At 43.4% G+C, this 20,252-nt stretch overlaps 8 protein-coding genes across 9 annotated transcripts in view; all 8 read left to right on the forward strand.

The window, feature by feature from the left end:
- The window catches only part of LOC120955335 (NADPH oxidase 5), an 88,177-nt gene that overhangs the window by 57,867 nt on the left and 10,058 nt on the right, over positions 1-20,252 (forward strand). For both annotated transcript variants that reach the window (XM_040376154.2, XM_040376153.2), the window contains exons 4-8: positions 12,867-12,978; positions 13,090-13,187; positions 18,924-19,044; positions 19,164-19,229; positions 19,340-19,424. In XM_040376154.2, coding sequence (XP_040232088.2) covers positions 12,867-12,978; positions 13,090-13,187; positions 18,924-19,044; positions 19,164-19,229; positions 19,340-19,424 — 482 coding nt within the window. The remainder of the gene's footprint in view (positions 1-12,866; positions 12,979-13,089; positions 13,188-18,923; positions 19,045-19,163; positions 19,230-19,339; positions 19,425-20,252) is intronic.
- Positions 130-1,397, forward strand: LOC120955338 (carboxypeptidase B-like). Its single transcript, XM_040376158.2, has 2 exons — positions 130-320; positions 386-1,397. Exons 1-2 carry the CDS (start codon positions 214-216, stop codon positions 1,296-1,298), a joined length of 1,020 nt encoding a protein of 339 aa, XP_040232092.2. The 5' UTR covers positions 130-213; the 3' UTR covers positions 1,299-1,397.
- On the forward strand, positions 2,324-3,877 carry LOC120955341 (carboxypeptidase B-like). Its single transcript, XM_040376162.2, has 2 exons — positions 2,324-2,510; positions 2,572-3,877. Exons 1-2 carry the CDS (start codon positions 2,404-2,406, stop codon positions 3,482-3,484), a joined length of 1,020 nt encoding a protein of 339 aa, XP_040232096.2. The 5' UTR covers positions 2,324-2,403; the 3' UTR covers positions 3,485-3,877.
- LOC120955344 (zinc carboxypeptidase-like) lies at positions 4,284-5,655 on the forward strand. Its single transcript, XM_040376167.2, has 2 exons — positions 4,284-4,506; positions 4,568-5,655. Exons 1-2 carry the CDS (start codon positions 4,400-4,402, stop codon positions 5,457-5,459), a joined length of 999 nt encoding a protein of 332 aa, XP_040232101.2. The 5' UTR covers positions 4,284-4,399; the 3' UTR covers positions 5,460-5,655.
- LOC120955342 (zinc carboxypeptidase-like) lies at positions 5,784-7,035 on the forward strand. The gene is made up of 2 exons (XM_040376164.2): positions 5,784-5,971; positions 6,033-7,035. The coding sequence occupies exons 1-2, from the start codon at positions 5,865-5,867 to the stop codon at positions 6,928-6,930; spliced, it is 1,005 nt and encodes a 334-aa protein (XP_040232098.2). The 5' UTR covers positions 5,784-5,864; the 3' UTR covers positions 6,931-7,035.
- Positions 7,533-8,924, forward strand: LOC120955337 (zinc carboxypeptidase-like). Its single transcript, XM_040376157.2, has 2 exons — positions 7,533-7,691; positions 7,761-8,924. Exons 1-2 carry the CDS (start codon positions 7,576-7,578, stop codon positions 8,677-8,679), a joined length of 1,035 nt encoding a protein of 344 aa, XP_040232091.2. The 5' UTR covers positions 7,533-7,575; the 3' UTR covers positions 8,680-8,924.
- On the forward strand, positions 9,817-11,076 carry LOC120955343 (zinc carboxypeptidase A 1-like). The gene is made up of 2 exons (XM_040376166.2): positions 9,817-9,915; positions 9,975-11,076. Exons 1-2 carry the CDS (start codon positions 9,839-9,841, stop codon positions 10,894-10,896), a joined length of 999 nt encoding a protein of 332 aa, XP_040232100.2. The 5' UTR covers positions 9,817-9,838; the 3' UTR covers positions 10,897-11,076.
- On the forward strand, positions 11,550-12,728 carry LOC120955345 (zinc carboxypeptidase-like). The gene is made up of 2 exons (XM_040376168.2): positions 11,550-11,633; positions 11,693-12,728. The coding sequence occupies exons 1-2, from the start codon at positions 11,557-11,559 to the stop codon at positions 12,594-12,596; spliced, it is 981 nt and encodes a 326-aa protein (XP_040232102.2). The 5' UTR covers positions 11,550-11,556; the 3' UTR covers positions 12,597-12,728.

Genomic DNA, 20,252 nt, shown 5'->3' on the forward strand with positions numbered 1-20,252 from the left:
TCAAATGAAAATATAGAAATTGATATCCGTAACATAATTTCATACGATACTTAGCTTCTTATCTTAAAGAAATTGCAATTTCTTGAACTATTCGCAATGACGCTGAGGTCCAATATATAAAGCTTCGACACAAAATTTCAAACAAAGCAGTTGAAGACTCTACCTAACCTACAGAATCATTTTCATCAAGCATTCGAAGAACTCAAACACAACATGTTAGTGATAGGAGTATTGCTGGCGTTCCTAACGCTGGCTACTGTAAACTGTCGGCCAAACTTCGCCTACAATCAGAGTGTTCCTTACACTAACTTGCAATCTGAGTGAGTATCACATACGGTTTTTTAATGTGGATTAATACAACAAGGACCTTATTTCCCACTTACAGCCTCGACAATTTTAATCCCCTAGATTTCTTCATGTCATATGAAGAAACCAATCAATGGTTGGCAGCATTAGAAGCTAAATATCCAGACAAGTGCAAGGTACAATCCATTGGTAATTCGTACTGGGGACTTGATATCAACGCCATTTATATCAACACACAACAAAGCAAGAAAATTTTCGTAGTCGCTAACCTAAATGCGCGCGAGTGGGCTGCCATGACATCGGCCATCTACATCATCCACGAGCTTGTTCGTAATTCCAATGGCTACCCAGACGCGGCCAACTATCAATGGATCGTTATTCCGATAGCGAATCCAGACGGTTACGACTATACAACAACCACAAATCGCTTCTGGCGCAAGAACCGTGCACCACAAACGGTAATTGATTTCGGAACTGACCTAAACCGTAACTTTGATTATATGTGGGACCTGGTGATAACCGACCAAGACGATGACCTGCAATCAGAAACCTACCGCGGTCCAACCGCGTTTTCGGAATCGGAAAGTAAGGCGATTGGCCAGTTTCTTCAGCAAAATGCGAATTCAATCGTGCTCTACGTTGATCTACAAGCTTTTGGAGAGTATTTAATGACTCCCTGGGGTTATACGAGAAATCCTGCACCAAATGCTGACTTCCTTACGTCCGTAGCACAGGCCGGATCCAAAGCTATAACAGATCCTACAAGAGTACCTCGCGATGCGCCCTTTTATTTGGTGGGATCAGCAGCAGAGATAATGAAAGAGGCGTCTGGATCTAGCATCGACTACTGTCTTTCCGTTGGAGTAAAGGCTTGTATCGCCATGAAGTTGACAAGTCAAGGATACGAAATATACACCTCGGCTATACCTCTATACGGCCAACAAGCCCTCGCTGCAGTGCAAGCAATGGCAGTTAAAGCGGACGGAGGATAAAAGCTCCAACTGAACATGTCTAATAGTTTTGAAATATGACCTCCTGCAAATGTTTATCCTATTAATAACTAATAAAAGATGCATTACAAAATACTAAAACAGACGCGTATATTCCAGATGGAATTTTATGCTCTTGAGGAATTTTTAAAGTCCTCATATAAAAGACCACTTGAAGCACATGGTGAAATATTTTAAATTGATACTGAAATTTCGACAGTTCACTATCAATGGAAGTTTCCTATCATAACATGAAATACAATGCAACGAACAACAGAATTGTGTATTGCTTTCTATTACAGGAGTCGGTGCGCAACAGCCCAACCAAATGTATGGTAGATAATTTCATTTACTTATCAATTTATATCGACACTCATATAACATAACGGTTGTAACATCAACCGTATTCGGTCAAGGTCTGATTGTACCACTAATGGGCAAGACTTTCAGTAATTTATTGATTACCCGTAGCAGGATAGTCCGTCCTATTTATAAGGGGCGTGATCCTTTCAGGGTTTGAACCTATGATGGGCATGTTGTTTAGTCATACGAGTTGACGACTGTACCATGAGACCGGCCCTAAAACCGGCGTCCAAATGCACAGGAAAAATCTTTCATATTAAAACTATTAAAAGAATTTTAATTTATTCCCGACTTAACGTTCATAAATACCCTTCGTCAAATGATACATTTCTGGTCTGGTTTAAAAATCATTTCACTGATTCTCTTGATTGTAACAATTGCTAGTAGAATTTCATGCTATTACGATTAGTTTTGATTCTTTCATTAATTATTCCAAATAAGCTAATTGATTCAATATCATTAATGTTATCAAACCTATTTGTTCCTGTTTTCAATGGAAATATACAATTCGCTTGGTATTTACCTTTTTGTTACGAAATTACTATTTAATGGCCGTAAACATGATATCATAAACTAATTATCATGTGCATTTGATATCCAATACATTCCATTTCTTTTGTTTACTGAAATGAAACTGAAAACCGATATATAAAGTTTCGATACAACACATCCCATAGAGCAGTTCAAGTGTCTACCTTACCTACAGAATCATTTTCGCTAAGCATTCAAAGAACTCAAACACAACATGTTAGTGATAGGAGTATTGCTGGCGTTCCTAGCGCTGGCTACTGTTAACTGTCGGCCAAACTTCGCCTACAATCAGAGTGTTCCTTACACTAACTTGCAATCTGAGTGAGTATCAAACGCTTATTTGTATTCGCAATAATACAACAAGGACCTTTCCTGCTTACAGCCTTGACAGCTTTAATGTTTTGGATGTTTTCATGTCGTATGATCAAACCAATCAATGGTTGGCAGCATTAGCGGCTGAATATCCAGACAAGTGCAAGGTACAACCGATTGGCGATTCATATTATAGTCTCGACATCAACGCCATCTATATCAACACACAACAAAGCAAGAAAATTTTCGTAGTCGCTAACCTAAATGCGCGCGAGTGGGCTGCCATGACATCAGCCATCTACATCATCCACGAGCTTGTTCGTAATTCCAACAGATACCCAGACGCGGCCAAGTATCAATGGGTTGTTGTTCCCATTACAAATCCGGATGGCTACGAGTATACAAGAACCACAGATCGCTTCTGGCGCAAAAACCGTTACCCTCAAACGGAAACTGAATTCGGAACTGACCTAAACCGTAACTTTGATTACATGTGGGACTTGTTGCTGAACGAAGAAGATGATGATAGGCTAGGAGAAACTTACCGCGGTCCAGTACCGTTGTCGGAATTCGAAGCTAGGGCAATTGCAAAATTTCTTCAGCAAAATGCGAATTCAATCGTGCTCTATGTTGATCTACAAGCTTACGGAGAGTATTTAATGATTCCTTGGGGTTATACGAAAGATCCTGCACCAAATGCTGAGTTCCTTACGTCTGTAGCACAGGCAGGCTCTAAAGCTATAACAGATCCCACGAGAGTACCTCGCGATGCGCCCTTTTATTTGGTGGGATCAGCAGCGGAGTTAACGAAACCGGCGCCGGGATCTAGTATCGACTACTGTCTATCCGTTGGAGTAAAGGCTTGTATTGCCATGAAGTTGACAAATCGGTCATACGAGATACGTACCTTTGGTATCCCTATATACGGCCAACAAGCCCTCGCTGCTGTGCAAGCAATGGCAGACAAAGCGGACGAAGGATAAAGCTACGACTGGAGATGTTTAGTTTTGAGATACGAACCGCTGCAAAGATACAAGCTATCTAGAATTAATAAAAGACGCATTAAAAATCAAAATTGTCACGGAATCTTTGCATTAATAGTTTTCTGTGCAACTTTAGTACATTCACGATCATCAGGTGATGCAACAGTAAGATCGCTTGATGTAATGTGAAGATTTGGAGTGGAATGTCGCTATTTAACTATCCGTCGATCCGTATGCTGTCTTTAGGTTGAATATTCTATGCTAGGAGTATTTTTGAAAATTTAAAAAACACTTCCATCCTACTATATTGATCCATGTTTAAAGCCAAACTAAATTAAATTCATTATACTGTCTTATCAAGATTTGTATTAATAAGAACTGCATTCGTTTTAATTCATGTCAGTATCAATGTTCAAAACATCAGATTGAGAATATGAGATTTGATGATATGTGTCTTCTTAAAATATTAATTTCCATTATTCTAGTTCGATTCCACAATTTGGGATCCCTCACATCAACACACTGTATGCACAGAGACAATTTAAACGCCTTCCCAACTTATCATTACTGAACCAGTACATGTGGAAGCTATCTGATTATTCATAGACGCTACTAGTTCATTTCTTTCCACTTTCCAAATTCATGTTATCATTATCGTGTTACGCACTCGTATGAATTGTTTTGTTATTTTCATAAATTGACATCTCAAACGAAATTATAATTTGATTATATAACGTTATTTCATAAAGTAATTAATTTCTTTTGTTTAAGAAAATTGCAATTTCTTCCATTTTTCAAAATGCCACTAAGATCCAATATATAAGCTTCGATACAAGATTTCAAGCACAACAATTGAAGTGTCTACCTAAAATATAGACACGTTTTCATCAAGCATTCAAAGAACTCAAACACAACATGTTAGTCATAGGAGTATCGCTGGCATTCCTAACGCTGGCTACTGTAAACTGTCGGCCAAACTTCGCATACAATCAGAGTGTTCCTTACACTAACTTGCAATCTGAGTGAGTATCAAATACGGTTTTTAATGTGGATTAATACAACAAGATCCTTTCTCACTCACAGTCCTGACGAGTTTAAGCCCTTGGATATTTTCATGTCTTATAATGAAACCATTCAATGGATGGCAGCTCTGGAGGCGAAATATCCAGACAAGTGCAAGGTTGAACCGATTGGTCGATCGTACGAAGGACGTGACATCAACGCTATGGTCATCAACAAACAGCCAAGCAAAAAAGTGTTTGTAGTAGCCAACATGCATGCCCGCGAGTGGGCTGCCATGACTTCCGCTATCTACATCATCCACGAGCTTATTCTTAATTCCAACAACTACCCAGAAGCGTCCACGTTTCAGTGGATCGTTGTTCCGTTACCGAATCCAGACGGTTACATGTACACCAGATTGGATCGCCTTTGGCGCAAGAACCGTGCCCCGCAGCAAGATAACGCCACTGGTGTCGACCTGAACCGGAACTTTGCTTACAAGTGGGAGTTGAACCTAAACGAAGAGGATGATGATCCCCACAAAGAAACCTATCGCGGTCCATCCGCATTTTCTGAGCTAGAAAGTAGGACTATAAGTGATTATCTGAACCAAAATTCGAATTCTATCGTACTATACGTTGATCTGCAAACTTTCGGAGAGTATATATTAATTCCGTGGAGTTATACAAAAGATTCTGCCCCAAATACAGATTTCCTCATGTCCGTAGCACATGCCGGGGCCAAAGCCATAATATCTCAATCGTATGAGTACTATGTGATTGGCACACTATCGGATCTTGCACACCCCGTGTCGGGATCTAGCATGGACTACTGTTATTTCGTTGGAGTTAAGGCGTGTATTATTATCTTGCTGACCAACGAAGAATATGAAATTGCGCCAAGTACTATCATCCCTTATGGGCAGATAGCACTCGCTGCAGTGCAAGCAATGGCAGTTAAGGCGGGTGAATAATAAAAGCTTCAATGTAATATATGCTATATAAGCTCAGCTTGTGAAAGATTTTGGAAATTTATCGAATTATTGAATTATCAAAGACATAAAAACGCCATTTCAACTTATCATTCTGATTTCATTCAATTCCTGTGTAAACTATACTGGACCTACAAAAGCTACCGTAAAAGTAACACGTAACAGTAATTATCGTTGAGTCTCTACACAAAATTAAAATTTGATACCCGTAACATAATTTAATAAACTATTAATTTTGTTATATCAATGTTAAGTGAATTCCACTTGTTTTCTTGAATGAAAATAAACTATGATCTAATATATAAAACTGCGACATGACCACAGCGCAGTTGAAGTGTCTAACTAACCTAGAGAATCGTTTTCATCAAGCATTCGAAGAACTGAAATATGTTGCTGACAAGAATATTTCTGATGTCCCTAACGCTGGCTGCAGTAAACAGTCGGCCAAATTTCCCCTACAATCAGAGTGTTCCTTACACAAACTTGCAATCCGAGTGAGTGCCAAAGATTTTCTTTGATCTGCGTTTATACAACAAGGACCTTTCCCATTTACAGCCCAGACAATTTTAACCCCCTGGATTTCTTCATGTCATATGATGAAACCAATCAATGGTTGGCAGCTCTAGAGGCGAAATATCCAGACAAGTGCAAGGTTGAACCGATTGGTCGATCGTACGAAGGGCGTGACATCAACGCCATCTACATCAACAAGCAACAAAACAAGAAGGTTTTTGTAGTAGCCAACATGCATGCCCGTGAATGGGCTGCCATGACATCGGCCATCTACATCATTCGCGAACTCCTCCGTAATTCCAACAGCTACCCAGAAGCGTCTAAGTATCAGTGGATCGTTGTGCCCATGGCGAATCCAGACGGTTACGAGTATACCAAAGCTGGTGATCGTTTCTGGCGCAAGAATCGTGCCCCACAGCAAGACAACGCCCTCGGGGTTGACCTAAACCGTAACTTTGGTTACAAGTGGGAGTTGTACCTGAATGAAGAAGATAACATTCCGAAGGAAGAAACGTACCGCGGTCCATCCGCATTTTCTGAGCCAGAAAGTCGCGCAATAGGTGATTTTCTGCAGCAATATGCTAAGTCCATCGTACTGTTCGTAGATCTACATACATACGGAGAGTACATCTTAATTCCCTTGGGTTATACGACAGAGCCTGCACCAAACGCTGATTTTCTCATGTCCGTAGCACAGGCCGGATCCGCGGCCGTATTATCTCAAACGAATCAATTTTATCTAGTTGGTACTCCACCGCAGCTATTGTACGCGGTGTCCGGATCAAGCTTAGATTACTGTTATTCTGTTGGCGTCAAAGCGTGTATTGCAATCGAACTGACGGGTGATGGGTTTGAAATTGAGCCAAGTAATATCATTCCACACGGCCAAGAAGCACTCGCCGCAGTGCAAGCAATGGCAGTCAAAGCGGACGAAGGATAAAAGCACCAATTTGACATGTATGGCTTATTCGGTATGAATTTCTGAGTTGTTCCGGTTTTAAAATTTCCATAAATGATGATATAAATGACAATCTAAAAAAAACAACGAATTTTTTTTCTTTTTTAGTTTTACAATTTCATGAAATGCAAGTAAAATTTCTTGGAACATAAGAACAATTATTGAGTATTGTTAACTATTTCACATTACTGACTGATCTTGCCTTTCCTGTCTCGTGGTACAGCTGTCAAATCGTAACAACATGCCTCGAATGGACCGAATGATCCGATGATCCGAGGATGATCCGAATCTAGATAAGTATCCTGAAACGATACATGATACAACGATACAGAAACTGACGTATGTTCAAGTGTACTATTATTACAAAAACAAACTTAAATAGCTGACAGAATAGCTACATTTTTCTCATAACATCTAGGCAACGTTGTTTGAGATGAATAATAATGTATATCACGCTTAAGGGATGTTTACTTATCGCGTTCAATTTGTCGCGCGTTAATTACTTGTTTCATTCATAATTTGTTCCACATAATATGCGTGTAATTACTGCTCAACTGATTTTTTGGTATAAAAACCTGCAGGAGTGTACAGTTTCGTGATACAGTGCTTCAATTCCACGCATGTAATATGGTTCAAAAACTTTCATTGCTGAGCAGCCAGTCCGTTGCACTAATGTTGCTTTTACTTGTTACCATTATCAGTATACCGGGATTTCAAGCTATACCAGGCGATCTTCCGCGTGAGTAAGTACTCTTCACGTTGTTCATGATGTACTCAGCACGATGCTCACAACTATTGGTATCACATCACAGGTGCTACAATAGGACTTTTGCAGATGAATTCAACGTGTTCGATTTCTTTTTATCGTATGAAGATACTCAACAATGGTTAGATGCACTAGCAACGGAAAATCCTGAAAAGTGTCAACTACAAAAGCTCGAAGAAACGTACGAAGGTCGTAATGTAAGCGCCATCGTTATCAACTACAATCTCCCGAAAAAGATCATCGTGATAGGGAATCTTCAGGCCCGCGAGTGGGTTGGCATGTCTTCCGCTGTCTACATAATTCACGAGCTGATACTCAACGCTGGTAACTATCCGGAAGCGAACAAATTTCAATGGATCATAGTCCCGATGCCAAATCCGGACGGGTACGAGTTCAGCCGAGTGCATGATAGAAAGTGGAACAAGAATCGTTCACCTCAGAGCAATGCAAACTTTGGCGTGAATCTGGATGGTAATTTTAACAACCAGTGGAATGTCAACGGCAATCCATCACGCGCCGATCCTGCGGGAAGGGTATACCGTGGTCCGGCCCCGTTTTCCGAACCGGAAACAAGAGCTCTTCGGGATCTTATGCACAACCATATCGACGCTGTTCTGCTCGTCGATTTGCAGGGGTTCGGCCAGCTTATTCTCATGCCGTGGTCGTGGACGGAGGAGCCAGCACCGAACGCGGACCGAACGAGAGCCATTGCAATTGCTGGTAGCGCTGCAATCTTCGAACAGACACAACAATTTTTTGATGTTGGAATAGCATCCGATTATTTCCCATTTGCCTACGGTGTGTGTCATGATTATTGCAATGCAATTGGAGTAAAAACATGTCTCACGTTGAGGCAGACCATGCAGGAATACGAAATATCGACGGATCAAATCATATTGTTTGGCCAGGAAGCATTCGTTGCCATTCATGCAATGGCTGAAAAGTCCAATTTAAGTAATATCTAAAGCCAGGCCAGGCGAAATTTCCGTTGTTGCACGGTCAAAGAAAGTTTTCTGCGTAAAAGTACGTCCTATTCTGATGAAAATATTTAACAATAAATAAAGTATACACCTGTAACTAGAACGACGTAAGCACAATGCTAAAATACCATGATTAAATACAACGCCAATAACATTGCACTGCAGAAAAGGCTGATACGATCTACAAACAAATAAAAAATAAATAAAGAATAACGCATATGTATAAATTACTGTCATTACTTGAGCTGTGCCTGTAGTTCGAAATATATCTGACACAATTAAACATTGCCGCTACTATTACTATAAATTTTTATCTTCACTATTTCTACATAAATACTTTTTTTTGATTTCGTGGTACAATCATCAACTAGCACGACTTTACAACTTTCTCGCCATGGGTTCCCCCCCCCCCCCCAGTTCCCTTACGTAGGACTGACTATCCTGCAATGGGTAATCAATAAGTCATTGAAAGCCAAGCCAGAAAAGAAAAGAGCTTTTTTTCTTTTTTATAGAGACTTTGAGCCGATTGTCATCAAAGGCAGACCTTGACCGACAACGGTTGCTGTGCCAAATAAGAAGAAGAAGAAGCAACAAAACCTTGCTAAAACATAAATATAGCAATAAACAAAAACGTTTTATGTTAAGTCCATTTCAACAACTGTACGAATTAAAGCTCGCTTGTATTTAAATTAAGAATTTACTCATTTTGACTAATGACAATTAACTTCTTCTTTCTTCTTCTTTGGCTCAACAACCGATGTCGGTCAAGGCCTGCCTGTACCCACTTGTGGGCTTGGCTTTCAGTGACTAATTGAATCCCCCTCCATAGCAGGATAGTCAGTCCTACGTATGGCGGCGCGGTCAATTTGGGGATTGAACCCATGACGGGCACGTTGTTAAGTCGTACGAGTTGACGACTGTACTACGAGACCGGCCAATTAACTAATTTTACTAAAACAAATATTTTAAAAATACAACAGTAACACAAAATAAACTTGTTAAACACTATGACATCGAACAAGGAATTTCATTTCAAGCCTCATTAGCCGTTTGCCAAAATAAACATCACTAATAATGGCTAAAAAGCGAATTATTTTCAGCTTTAAAAGGCTACCTTCTGTCGTTAAGAGTGTTACAATCAACTATGACTTCCAGCATAGCGCTCAACATGTTTTCCTACACGATATTGTTGTTACTCACTACAATACCAACTTCATTCAGGTGATGAGCTTGTGCTTTAGTAGAAACACCGCCAAAATAAACTCACCCATCAATTTCAGTGCAATCGTCGATCCTACTGAAGCCATTCATCGCTTCCTGACATACGAAGAGACTAACGAGTTCTTGCACACATTAGCATTGCTATTCTCGGGCAAGGTGAGCGTTGAAAAAATCGGAGAAACAGCGTTAGGTCGTGACATCAATGTGATCAACATCAACTACAACGCGAAAAAGAAAGTCATCTTGGTAGCGAACCTGCATGCCCGCGAGTGGGCCGCTATGTCCTCGGCGCTTTACATCATATCAGAACTGGTCTACAATGGCGACCAGTATCCAGAGCTATCCCAGTTCCGCTGGATGATCATCCCGATGGCCAATCCGGACGGCTACGAGTATACCAGGATATACGATCGCTACTGGAGCAAGAACAGATCCCCACAGCCTAACTCAAGAACCTTTGGTGTTGATTTGAACGGTAACTTTGGATACAAATGGGATGAGAATAAATACCGAGTGGATCCTAGCAGTCGGACGTATAACGGGCCAAGCGCGTTCTCGGAACGAGAAAGCAGTGCAATCGGCCAGCTTCTTAATCAGCATGCCGATAATACGATACTTTACGTAGACATGCACACTTTCGGGAATCACATTTTTTACCCTTGGGGCTACACAACCGATCAGGCGCCAGATTCAGGAAAATCTAGAGCTGTTGCTATTGTCGGAGCAGATATCATACGGGAGAAGTATCACGAATATTATACTGTCGGAACTCCCGCTCATCTCTTCCAACGAACGTATGGGTCAAGTCTAGACTACTGCCACTCTGTGGGCATCAATGTGTGCCTGTGGTTTGAGCTGACAAACGTTGGGTTTCAGATTAAGGAGAGTGATATTGAGCGTTTTGGGCAGGAAGCATGGGCAGCTATTACAGCAATGGCAGTGAGAGCTAACCAGATTGTTGATGTCTTCTATCCCGAATAATAACGAATGTGATACTTGAACATGAAATTACCATGAAATCATCAATAAGCCCATACATACAGATAGCCTCGATGAACTGAAATCAGTATCAAAATAAAACTAGTAATTAATCTATCTTGCAACACGAAAATTGCTCTCGAAAACGGCATTTGTTATTGCGTTTTAAACCGGCAGAATCGTATCACCTGTGTTGATGTTGTAACAAAATAAAGAATACATTTCATGACAAATAACGTTCCGATCATTCCGAACAGTTAATTTTAAGTCCTATTAAATAGATGTTTTTTATCGATGTCAAGTGTACACCAGAAATGAACGTCTCTTCACCTTAATAAAATGAAAAATGGTGATGAAGTGAAGTTTTGTACTTTTATCTTCTGCCTTCATTTAGGCTTTTTCATAAATTTTAATTAATTTTTCTCCACATGATGTAGCTTTAAGTATTGTTTACAGTGTTATCAGGTTGAGCAATGACCATTTTTAAGCAAATAATAATACATACGCTTCGTTAGGCACTTAATTGACTCAAAAAAGCAATATGCGTCTTGTTAAATATTAATTCATGCATAGAAAATGGAATCATTCAAGCCCATTTAATACTTCATTAGTTCCTGTTGTAAGCTATATAAGCATCATTGAACGAAGTTATACACAACAACGATGGCATCAAACATTGTGCTCAAAATGTGCTCCATTTCAATATTTCTGCTACTTGCTGCAATCCATCCTTCAATAAGGTAATATATGCGAATTTCCCAGGACACATGGTCAAACTACACACAATTACCATTCTCAGTGTCATCGACGATCCAACCGACGCTCTGCACCGCTTCCTATCTTACGATGAAACCAACGAGTTCATGTTTACCTTACTTCAACTATTTCCGAAACAAGTGAGCGTTGAAAAACTGGGCGAAACGTGGCTAGGTCGAGACATCAACATGATGACCATCAACTACAACGCGAGAGACACGATCGTGTTGGTGGCGAACCTGCATGCCCGCGAGTGGGCCGCTATGACTACCGCGCTTTTCATCATATTTGAGCTGGTCTATAATGGCCATCATCATCCAGAACTATCCCAGTTCCGCTGGATGATCGTTCCAATTGCCAATCCGGATGGCTACGAGTTTACCAGGGAAAGAGACCGGTACTGGAGCAAGAACAGGTCACCACAGCCTGATTCACAAACCTTTGGTGTTGATTTGAATGGCAACTTTGCGTACAAATGGGAAGAGAATGACAGGCCAGTAGAACCGAAAGATCGAACCTACAACGGACCACAGGCCGGATCGGAACCGGAAACCAGAGCAATTAGCAAGCTTTTAGAGTCCATTGGCCCCGATATCCTCTTGTTCGTCGATATGCATACGTTTGGCAATCACATTTTCCATCCTTGGAGCTATACCACGGAACCTGCCGAAAATGTTGAACTAACGAAAGCTGTGGCACATGCCGGTGCAGATGCCATCCGATTTAAGTATGAGGAATACTACACCGTTGGAACACCATCACAACTATATCGACGGGTGTACGGAACGCCGATCGATTACTGCCAGTCTTTACGGATACGTGTCTGTCTGTGGCTTGAGATGACAAACAGTGGGTTCCAGTTTGAGGCGAGTAGAATTATGCGCTACGGTGAGGAAGGTTGGACTGCAATCAAAGCAATGGCATTGAAGGCAGCTGGAGTTTTGTAATTTCACCCTTAGTGGATGAAGTACATTGGCAACATTGGCTGTTGTCTTCTGTTGGTCTGTGGGCAACATTGTGTTTGATCGATGACTTGGAAATAAAATATAAACAATAAAGTAATGATTACAGCAATGAAATAGTACAAAACCTTATTACGTCTCTCATTATCAGCGCAGCAATCAATTCATTTTAGGAAGCATTCTTGAACTAAAAGGTTTCACTGGGAATATAAAATATGTTAATGCCCGAATTATATTTTCTTGTTTTTCTTACAGTGATGAGAAACAGATCGATTTCGCTGAACAGTTGGAATCGGTTGCGTACGTGCTCTGTGGAGATGGGACGGTGACATACGATAAATTCTGTCAAATATGGCATGCCAAAGGGGTAAGCAAGCAGACAAACGATCTTTTAAATCCGACTGCCTATTAAACAACACAGACACAAACGATTTACTTTTTACTATCCTCACACGCCATTCATGATCCGTCGTCACAGATTCTTGATAAGCTCTACCGACTAATCGACGTTGATTGCACCAACCTCATATCGACCAATCAAATAATGGAGTTCATCTCGAACCTCACCAACTCACGGTAAGTAACGGTCACATCGCATTACACACTCGCAACATTCCATCAGTCTTTCGATTCAATAATTAAATCGCACACACACACCATGCAGGGCCTGTTAAAGAGAGCCGCGCGTTGAAAACCATAAACATGGACACCGACGCTTGAAGCCGGGTGCCTAAAGGATAATTAAATCCATCACAACCATTCCGACACCTTCGCGCATATGAAAGGACGGATCTGTTTCAATCACGACACCGTGATTAGTTTTTCCCAAATGTGGTGGTGGCTTACACGCCACGTTCAGCAGCTGATGGGTCGGAAAAACTGCTACACCTGCCTGCCTGTGTGTCTCGTACCATCAACGTCAGAACCGTTTCGTCGCGTTACGAGGCGCGTTCGGTGTTTTGCTTGATGTTGTTTTGCTCACTTTCTTTACATGTCGCCACATATGGGCATTGGAATCGGGGAAACGGTAGATCTTAATCGTACCCGGAGATCTTTTGAGTTCCTTTTTTCATCTGACTTCAGAAAAGGTTTCATGAACTACTGCTACAATAAAAACGAAACCCCAACTCATGACTGCTCTATCTATCAGGGAACTTTTGTACCATAGACGCCCCCCTCACCATTTACACACCACACCTTCTCTGCAGTTCGTCATGGTCCAAGGCGTGTTTGGCACCTGCCAGTGTATGAGCCGCAAGATAGCAAGTTCATCATTTAAACCTTGCCGAACCATCCTTACTACATCTTCCCTGCCCTTAATCAGTACCGCAGCAATCCGGTTTGCAACCGAAACGTCAACGTTCGCTGCCTTCGCCGGCCGGTGTGATCCACCGCAATCAGACAGGTAGCAGCAGTCCACTTCTTCGATCGTGTTTGATCGTTTGCGATAAGATCACCTGATCGATACCGGGGTTCGTCGTCCCCCTTCGGCGGTGCATCTCTGTAGATCTCTGTTGGTTTGATGGACAGCAAAATTACGGTAGCACCGACCGTGGTGGGGCCGTCGTGCCCGATTGACGGATGAGATCGAGTAGAGCGCTTCTGCGAGATAGCATCATGAAGATAGCTTGTAGTGAAGAGGGTGTCCATTACGCGGCAAAATCCAGAACGGGAGCCAAATGCGGTAGCGATGTTACACTGCATAAATTAAGTCACTTGTAGTGCATCAACAGGGCAGCTACGGGACAGCCATGTGGATCTACTCGGAACACGATCACCGGCACCGGCGTCAAGACAGAATAGCTCTTCACACAGTAAAGTGCCGTTACGAACAATGTAAGCAAGAACCAATTAAAGTGACAGTAACGTGCCACTGGCACACTCGTACCTAACACCGGCCCGACTTTGATTGACTATCGGGAGCGTAGGGGCACGATTTTTTTATCCAACGGAAAAGTGAAGCGGCGATTCAACTATGGATACGGTAGATGTGTTCAATCAACTGCGCCATTTTAGGACGTACCATCGAGAGTGCTCGCTCCAAACTCATGAGTAAGATGCAAGAATCTGTACATTGAACCTCTGTGTATGGTTAATGATCGACTAGTATTCCACCGTACCTCAAGATCCACGCTCCGAGAGATCTTTGTCCCAGTCCGGACTTTGACAGGCACAGTCGATGCCTTTATGCTTGAAAACATGCATGGTTTCTTTTGTTGTACGATGGGGATACGAATTTCCACAATTCATTCTTCGTCGTAGACTCCTCTTGAGAGCCATTGAAACGATACGCAGTGCGAGCCCATTCTATTGCTTTCGACGCCTTCGTTTCACCCATTCAAAGGCCCGCGTATGCGCCTGCACACGGCCCTGGCAGGACTGTCTGGCAAGCCGGAGCCACGCGTACCCACGATGCTTGAGGAGAGCAAGCGCATGCACGAGACACTAGCGCAAATGGATGCATTTTACCGATTGACAAATCGTAAATCATGCACCCGCGATTCGTGCTCACTGTGCTGGAGGACTTGGCACGTACCCGCACCATAGCCCAGAGCCCCAGTGTATGATTACGCACTCACTGCCTGCAAAACCAGCCCACTGCTGCTGCCAAAGGTTCATAAATTATGTCGCGAAAAGTAATAAAATAAATGGAATGAAAACCAGATGAGCCCAGGGCGCTGCGTCCTAGGGTACGGCGCGTTCAGCCTAATCAGCAACTGATCGGTTGCTGGCTGCATGCGCAGTTTCACCGGTGGCTTCCTGCTCCTCCTGGGCCCATCACACTCCAGGGGTGAGTTTCCCGGCAGCAAGAATTTCACAAACACACACACTCAAACCGAATTCTCTTCCGTGTGCAGAGTATTTGAAGCTATTGATAAATAGCTCGCGAGTGCATGATTTATCGATCGCCGAGCTTGCGTGAATGTTAACAAGTATATTAGAAAAAATAAAGACTCGTCGATCGAGAAGGGGGAGCAGAAGCAAGCAGAAGCATGCAGCAAGGGGGACATAATTTACGAGCCGTGAAAAACGGCCAGTTGAAATGGTTGCAGACAGATGAACAACGCACGGTGGCAAAAGGCAATGAGCAGGAATTAGACGCACCCGCCAGCACATTGGGAACCAAATCCAAACGGAAAGAGATGCACATCCAGAAGCATGCCGCCGCATTGGCAAAGCAAATGATTCATCAACTTACACACCACGGTCGGCCCAGATCCGAACCTCCCGTATAATAAGTTCCGAACGTGAAAAATAGGCCTTGTTTGGCAAGAAGAAAAAAGCAATTGCGCACACACAGCCACTCGAAATGCAATGCTTTGCAATGTATGGTTCCTTCTCCGATACGAATGCACTCGAGAGCGCGCGCGCGAGTCTCTTCGTGCTGCATTCACATAAAAATGTTTATTGCTGTTTGCGCTCCAGCATTGCGCGCGCCGTGGGAAACGACACGGTTTCACGATGATGCGTGTTTATGGTAAATAATTAATATGTATTGACTTTATTCTACCGGATGGAGCTACCGCTTTTTCACTTGGGACCTAGTGAACTCCCCCCCCTATTGCTTCACAGCGTGGTGTGGAGTTTAAAATGTAACGTTTGCGGTACGATTTCACTTTGACTGTCATAGCAGCACTAGAAACGGTTGCAAAGTACGGCGTGTGGTGAAGCAAAAGCATTGATTTGATCATATTTGATCAGTCGGCAAGTTCGGAACCCTTTCTGCATACCCCTTCTTGAGCCTAGACCGTGTTTCAAGTGTCGATCGTTGGTCACTCCGCAACAAAGTTCAGTTTTGTTTGCAAACTCCGAATTTAAACGATCCGCTCCAGACCATCGCGAAAGAACTCGTGACCAACTTTGACAAACTGCAAAACACTCCATCATCATGAGCTCTTCCCCGCCAAAATGCCTCGAATTGTCGGCAGTGTTTGTTTTGCTTCTCCGTTAGTGGGGCGTGATGCGGCACACTTGCCGCTGAGGTAGATTGTTTCCTTCTCAGTTGTTTTTTTTACGACACGACAATAGATAAACGGAATGCAGAGTCACGAACGTCTGGCACAAACGACTGATCCTCACAATGAGAGAATAAACATTGAAAAATACCACTTTCGCGGCTGGTCGCGTGGATGCGAGATGCGAGATCAGTTTGGGGTAGATTAGATTTCTGCGACGATTTTCTTCACCCCGCAAAGGGAGTCGTCCGGTTTGGGCACGACGAACCACACCGCCACCATCGCAGCGCCTGGTGTCAATTCGGCGTGCCCGCGGGTGATCGACGGCTGTATCGCGTGACCTGCGCCCCTCGTGAGGAATCCGTTTACGATAAATCGGTCAATCATGACGGCACCACGCCACCAGATGAGCGCAGCAGTAGCAGCAGCCAGGCGGAGTGATTTATTTCGCTCAAGCTGCGTGCATCCTTGTTTGATCGTGCCAGGGGTTTTCCCTCCGTCTGCTGATGGATGAGATGCGAAAAGCGGACCGCGCGAATGAATCGTTCATGTGCTCAGCCTTCCAGTGCATGCGGCTAATCAAGATTTATGGCGGTGTCTGGGGATGGCCGTACGATATATGGAGACCTGGCACGTGATAGATGTCAGGTGCGATCAATCCAAAAGGCAGGTTGAAAGCGCTGGACGCTCGGCTATGGGAGATGGGTTTGCGATTTGTCACCAGGTGACGTGGTAAACGATCGGCCACGACTACTTCAGAGGTGCATTATCGCTCCAGAAGGGAAACGCGTTTGCTTATCGATGGCATGAGCAGGAGGTCCATGTGTTTGCAAAGTGGTTCAATTACACTTTCAGCAGTCATGTGTCTTCTCAGGTGACTTAATAGCATTCCGTTCGATACAATTTATGAAGCAAATTTAAACGTCATGTTAACACAAAGATGGCCCTGCAGACATCCGCCACATTTACACTCGTCTTTCGGACCGGCATTACTCACACGCCGACTTCCAACCAACCTGGGGGCAGTAACACTCTCTCCTCATGACCGCGTCATCGTCCTTGGCCAACATGACGGGTTTGCTCGATTTGCTCGGCTTGTGTGTAGGTTCCCATTTTGGCTGACACATGCCCCGAAGCCATCCGTGTGCTTTGTTTTGAAGAAATTCCTCCCTTAACGCCAGCGTTTTCGCCCCATTTCGGTAGAGCGATCTGGTTTCGATCTGGTACGCAAAGGAAAGCCAATTAGGCAGGTTCGGCGAGCTTTGGGTTTAACTCTGCTGAAACGATTCGCACCGAGCGAGAGAAAGAGAGAGAGAGAGCATTCAGTTTATCACACACACACACACACACACTGGGGGCGCTTCCCAAGGTGATGCCTTTTCTTTCGGCGGTCCGGGCAAGATCGATTATCTGTGCACACTCTGGCGGGGTTACCATGTTTGGTAGTAGCGGCGGCAACCGCTGGCCAGTGTTTGACACTTGTCCAATGTTTAATGGGGACCCGAGAGATCACAAGACAATCGGGGGTCGGATTGATACTGAAGGCTTCTGTGTCTTTTTTCACATATCATCAACAGCCGCCGGTTCGGTGATAAATGAATTCTTTTCAACAAAAACCAAACAATAGACATTGCAGTTCGTGAGCGTTGATGTGTAAATTGATCCCTTAAAAGGGCTTTATATTGAAACCTTTTCATGCCACACAATTATCAGGTGACGTCAATTAATTACAGACAAAACAGTTAACGTTGCTCTTTCAATGATTGTGCTTTCGATTATTGCGCCATTAATTGATTCATTTTTTACGTTCAGAAAGATGAATTGTTCTTCAAAAGTATCATCATCATATGACAGGAGCATAAAGGAAACAAATGGAGCTTCTAGTAAAACAACAAAACTGAACTTCCATCTTGTGTCGTAGTCACGAATCCATGCCACCTGGATTACCAAAACAGGCACACATAACCTTTTCCCCCCTCAATGAAGACAGGTGGGATGAACCCATTTTCCATATTGGGCATCCAATCCGTTCGGATTTCTTACCCGAATGCTTTAGCACAGCCATTACCGATCCAACTGCGCGAAGAAGAGTTACCTCCAGGGATTTTAGCTATAATGGATGCACTTTAGCACGCCGCTGGTGTCCCTAATTACCGGCCTGGTTGTTAATGGTAAAGGCTAAGGTCAACCAGGAGGCGTCAAGATGACCCAGTACGAAAGCAAATCAAATTGTAACCCCCAGTATGCTCCTTGCACCGCGCATTTCTTACGGAAACACGATATTACATTAATTGCTTTCACACACAATCTGTCCAATTTCGTTGTTTTTCTTTTCCTCGCTTTTCCCCCCCGGCAGCCCAAGAACAGGCTTCGACAAATCGTCCCTGGAGCGGCTGGAGCAACTGTTCATTAAAACGGTCGGCAATGAGAAGGAGATCCGGCGGGAGGAGTTTAAGAAAATTGTTACCTCCAAAAACGTAAGTACGCACACATCACGATCCAGGCGTTTCCAGCAGGAAATGAACGTATCAATCGAATCAATGCCGTAACGGTGTATTACTTTTCCTCCATCTGCTTGCAATGCTTCTTCATCCAGCCATTCTTCACCGAGCGTGTGTTCCAAATCTTCGACAAGGACAACTCCGGTTCCATCTCGCTTCAGGTAGGTGTACCAGGGCCCGCGGAATGACATTTTGGCGCGGCACAAAACAAACCCATTCATTTGGTTTCTCTTTTTCCCCCCCGACACACACACCTGGCTCAACTCAACAGGAATTCATCGATGCCATCCATCAGTTTGCCGGACAGTCGCCAGAGGACAAAATTAAGTTCCTCTTCAAAGTGTATGATTTAGACGGTACGGGAAACACATTCGGATTGATTTATCTGCCCTAATTGGTCGTCGATAATTAATAGATGCACCGGTGCACCGTTTTTGGAGTTCACAGTTTGGTGGCAAGACTCTCCAGGGCTTATACTTAAAGCTACGTTCATTTCCCCTTCTTCCTGAGCAGTTGGGACAGTATTTATGAAAATCGATTTAAACGACTGTTCACAGGAAATGGAGCGATTGGGTTTGCTTGGCAAAGAATCCGTGAGACGTCCGTCACAGAATGTGAACCACCTTTCGAAACTGTAACAGCGCGCGGCATAACTGCCAGCGGCTAGAAATCTGTTCCCCAAACCACTTTAGCGCCTTGCGGACACAGCTCTCGAAAGCTTCCTGTGGTGGCTTTTGAGCTCCCCATGACACCCGACCTCACGACACACGGACTCGAAAGACCCTGACAGCTCACGTCATCATCATTTGCTACGGTGCTTAGTGCTCCGATTTCACCAACCCGCGCCGCACCTCGTGTGTGACCACATGCGAGCTTCCGTGCGTACATCTATCATCGCACAAACACGAAGACCTCAAGACCACATAATACACTACCCATTCATAGGTACAATGGTACTTTTCGGTACACACGACCGACCCGCTGGGAATGTGCGGCTCGAGAAACTGTCAATCTTGTGTCAAATATTCGAGCAATAATCTTCTCCTGCAACTATTCCACAGCTGAATGGAATGAATGAAAGCATTTGTCTGACATAGCGCCGGACGTTAGAGACATGCCATCATTTCGAATCGAAGAGTCTGGGAGTCCCAGAGTTCCAAGCGCCTCGAAGAATTCACCATGAC

This window comes from Anopheles coluzzii, chromosome 3 (assembly GCF_943734685.1).
Source record: "Anopheles coluzzii chromosome 3, AcolN3, whole genome shotgun sequence".
NCBI classification, from domain to species: domain Eukaryota; kingdom Metazoa; phylum Arthropoda; class Insecta; order Diptera; family Culicidae; genus Anopheles; species Anopheles coluzzii.

What these genes read in the sequence shown, in the direction of transcription:
- LOC120955337 (XM_040376157.2), top strand. Translation starts at nt 7,576, where the DNA reads ATGGTTCAAAAACTTTCATTGCTGAGCAGCCAGTCCGTTGCACTAATG. An exon ending in CCAGGCGATCTTCCGCGTGA is followed by an intron (nt 7,692 to 7,760) that starts GTAAGTACTCTT and finishes ATCACATCACAG; the next exon opens with GTGCTACAATAGGACTTTTG.
- LOC120955344 (XM_040376167.2), top strand. Translation starts at nt 4,400, where the DNA reads ATGTTAGTCATAGGAGTATCGCTGGCATTCCTAACGCTGGCTACTGTA. An exon ending in TACACTAACTTGCAATCTGA is followed by an intron (nt 4,507 to 4,567) that starts GTGAGTATCAAA and finishes TCTCACTCACAG; the next exon opens with TCCTGACGAGTTTAAGCCCT.
- LOC120955343 (XM_040376166.2), top strand. Translation starts at nt 9,839, where the DNA reads ATGACTTCCAGCATAGCGCTCAACATGTTTTCCTACACGATATTGTTG. An exon ending in ACAATACCAACTTCATTCAG is followed by an intron (nt 9,916 to 9,974) that starts GTGATGAGCTTG and finishes CATCAATTTCAG; the next exon opens with TGCAATCGTCGATCCTACTG.
- LOC120955345 (XM_040376168.2), top strand. Translation starts at nt 11,557, where the DNA reads ATGGCATCAAACATTGTGCTCAAAATGTGCTCCATTTCAATATTTCTG. An exon ending in GCAATCCATCCTTCAATAAG is followed by an intron (nt 11,634 to 11,692) that starts GTAATATATGCG and finishes TACCATTCTCAG; the next exon opens with TGTCATCGACGATCCAACCG.
- LOC120955341 (XM_040376162.2), top strand. Translation starts at nt 2,404, where the DNA reads ATGTTAGTGATAGGAGTATTGCTGGCGTTCCTAGCGCTGGCTACTGTT. An exon ending in TACACTAACTTGCAATCTGA is followed by an intron (nt 2,511 to 2,571) that starts GTGAGTATCAAA and finishes TCCTGCTTACAG; the next exon opens with CCTTGACAGCTTTAATGTTT.
- LOC120955342 (XM_040376164.2), top strand. Translation starts at nt 5,865, where the DNA reads ATGTTGCTGACAAGAATATTTCTGATGTCCCTAACGCTGGCTGCAGTA. An exon ending in TACACAAACTTGCAATCCGA is followed by an intron (nt 5,972 to 6,032) that starts GTGAGTGCCAAA and finishes TCCCATTTACAG; the next exon opens with CCCAGACAATTTTAACCCCC.
- LOC120955338 (XM_040376158.2), top strand. Translation starts at nt 214, where the DNA reads ATGTTAGTGATAGGAGTATTGCTGGCGTTCCTAACGCTGGCTACTGTA. An exon ending in TACACTAACTTGCAATCTGA is followed by an intron (nt 321 to 385) that starts GTGAGTATCACA and finishes TCCCACTTACAG; the next exon opens with CCTCGACAATTTTAATCCCC.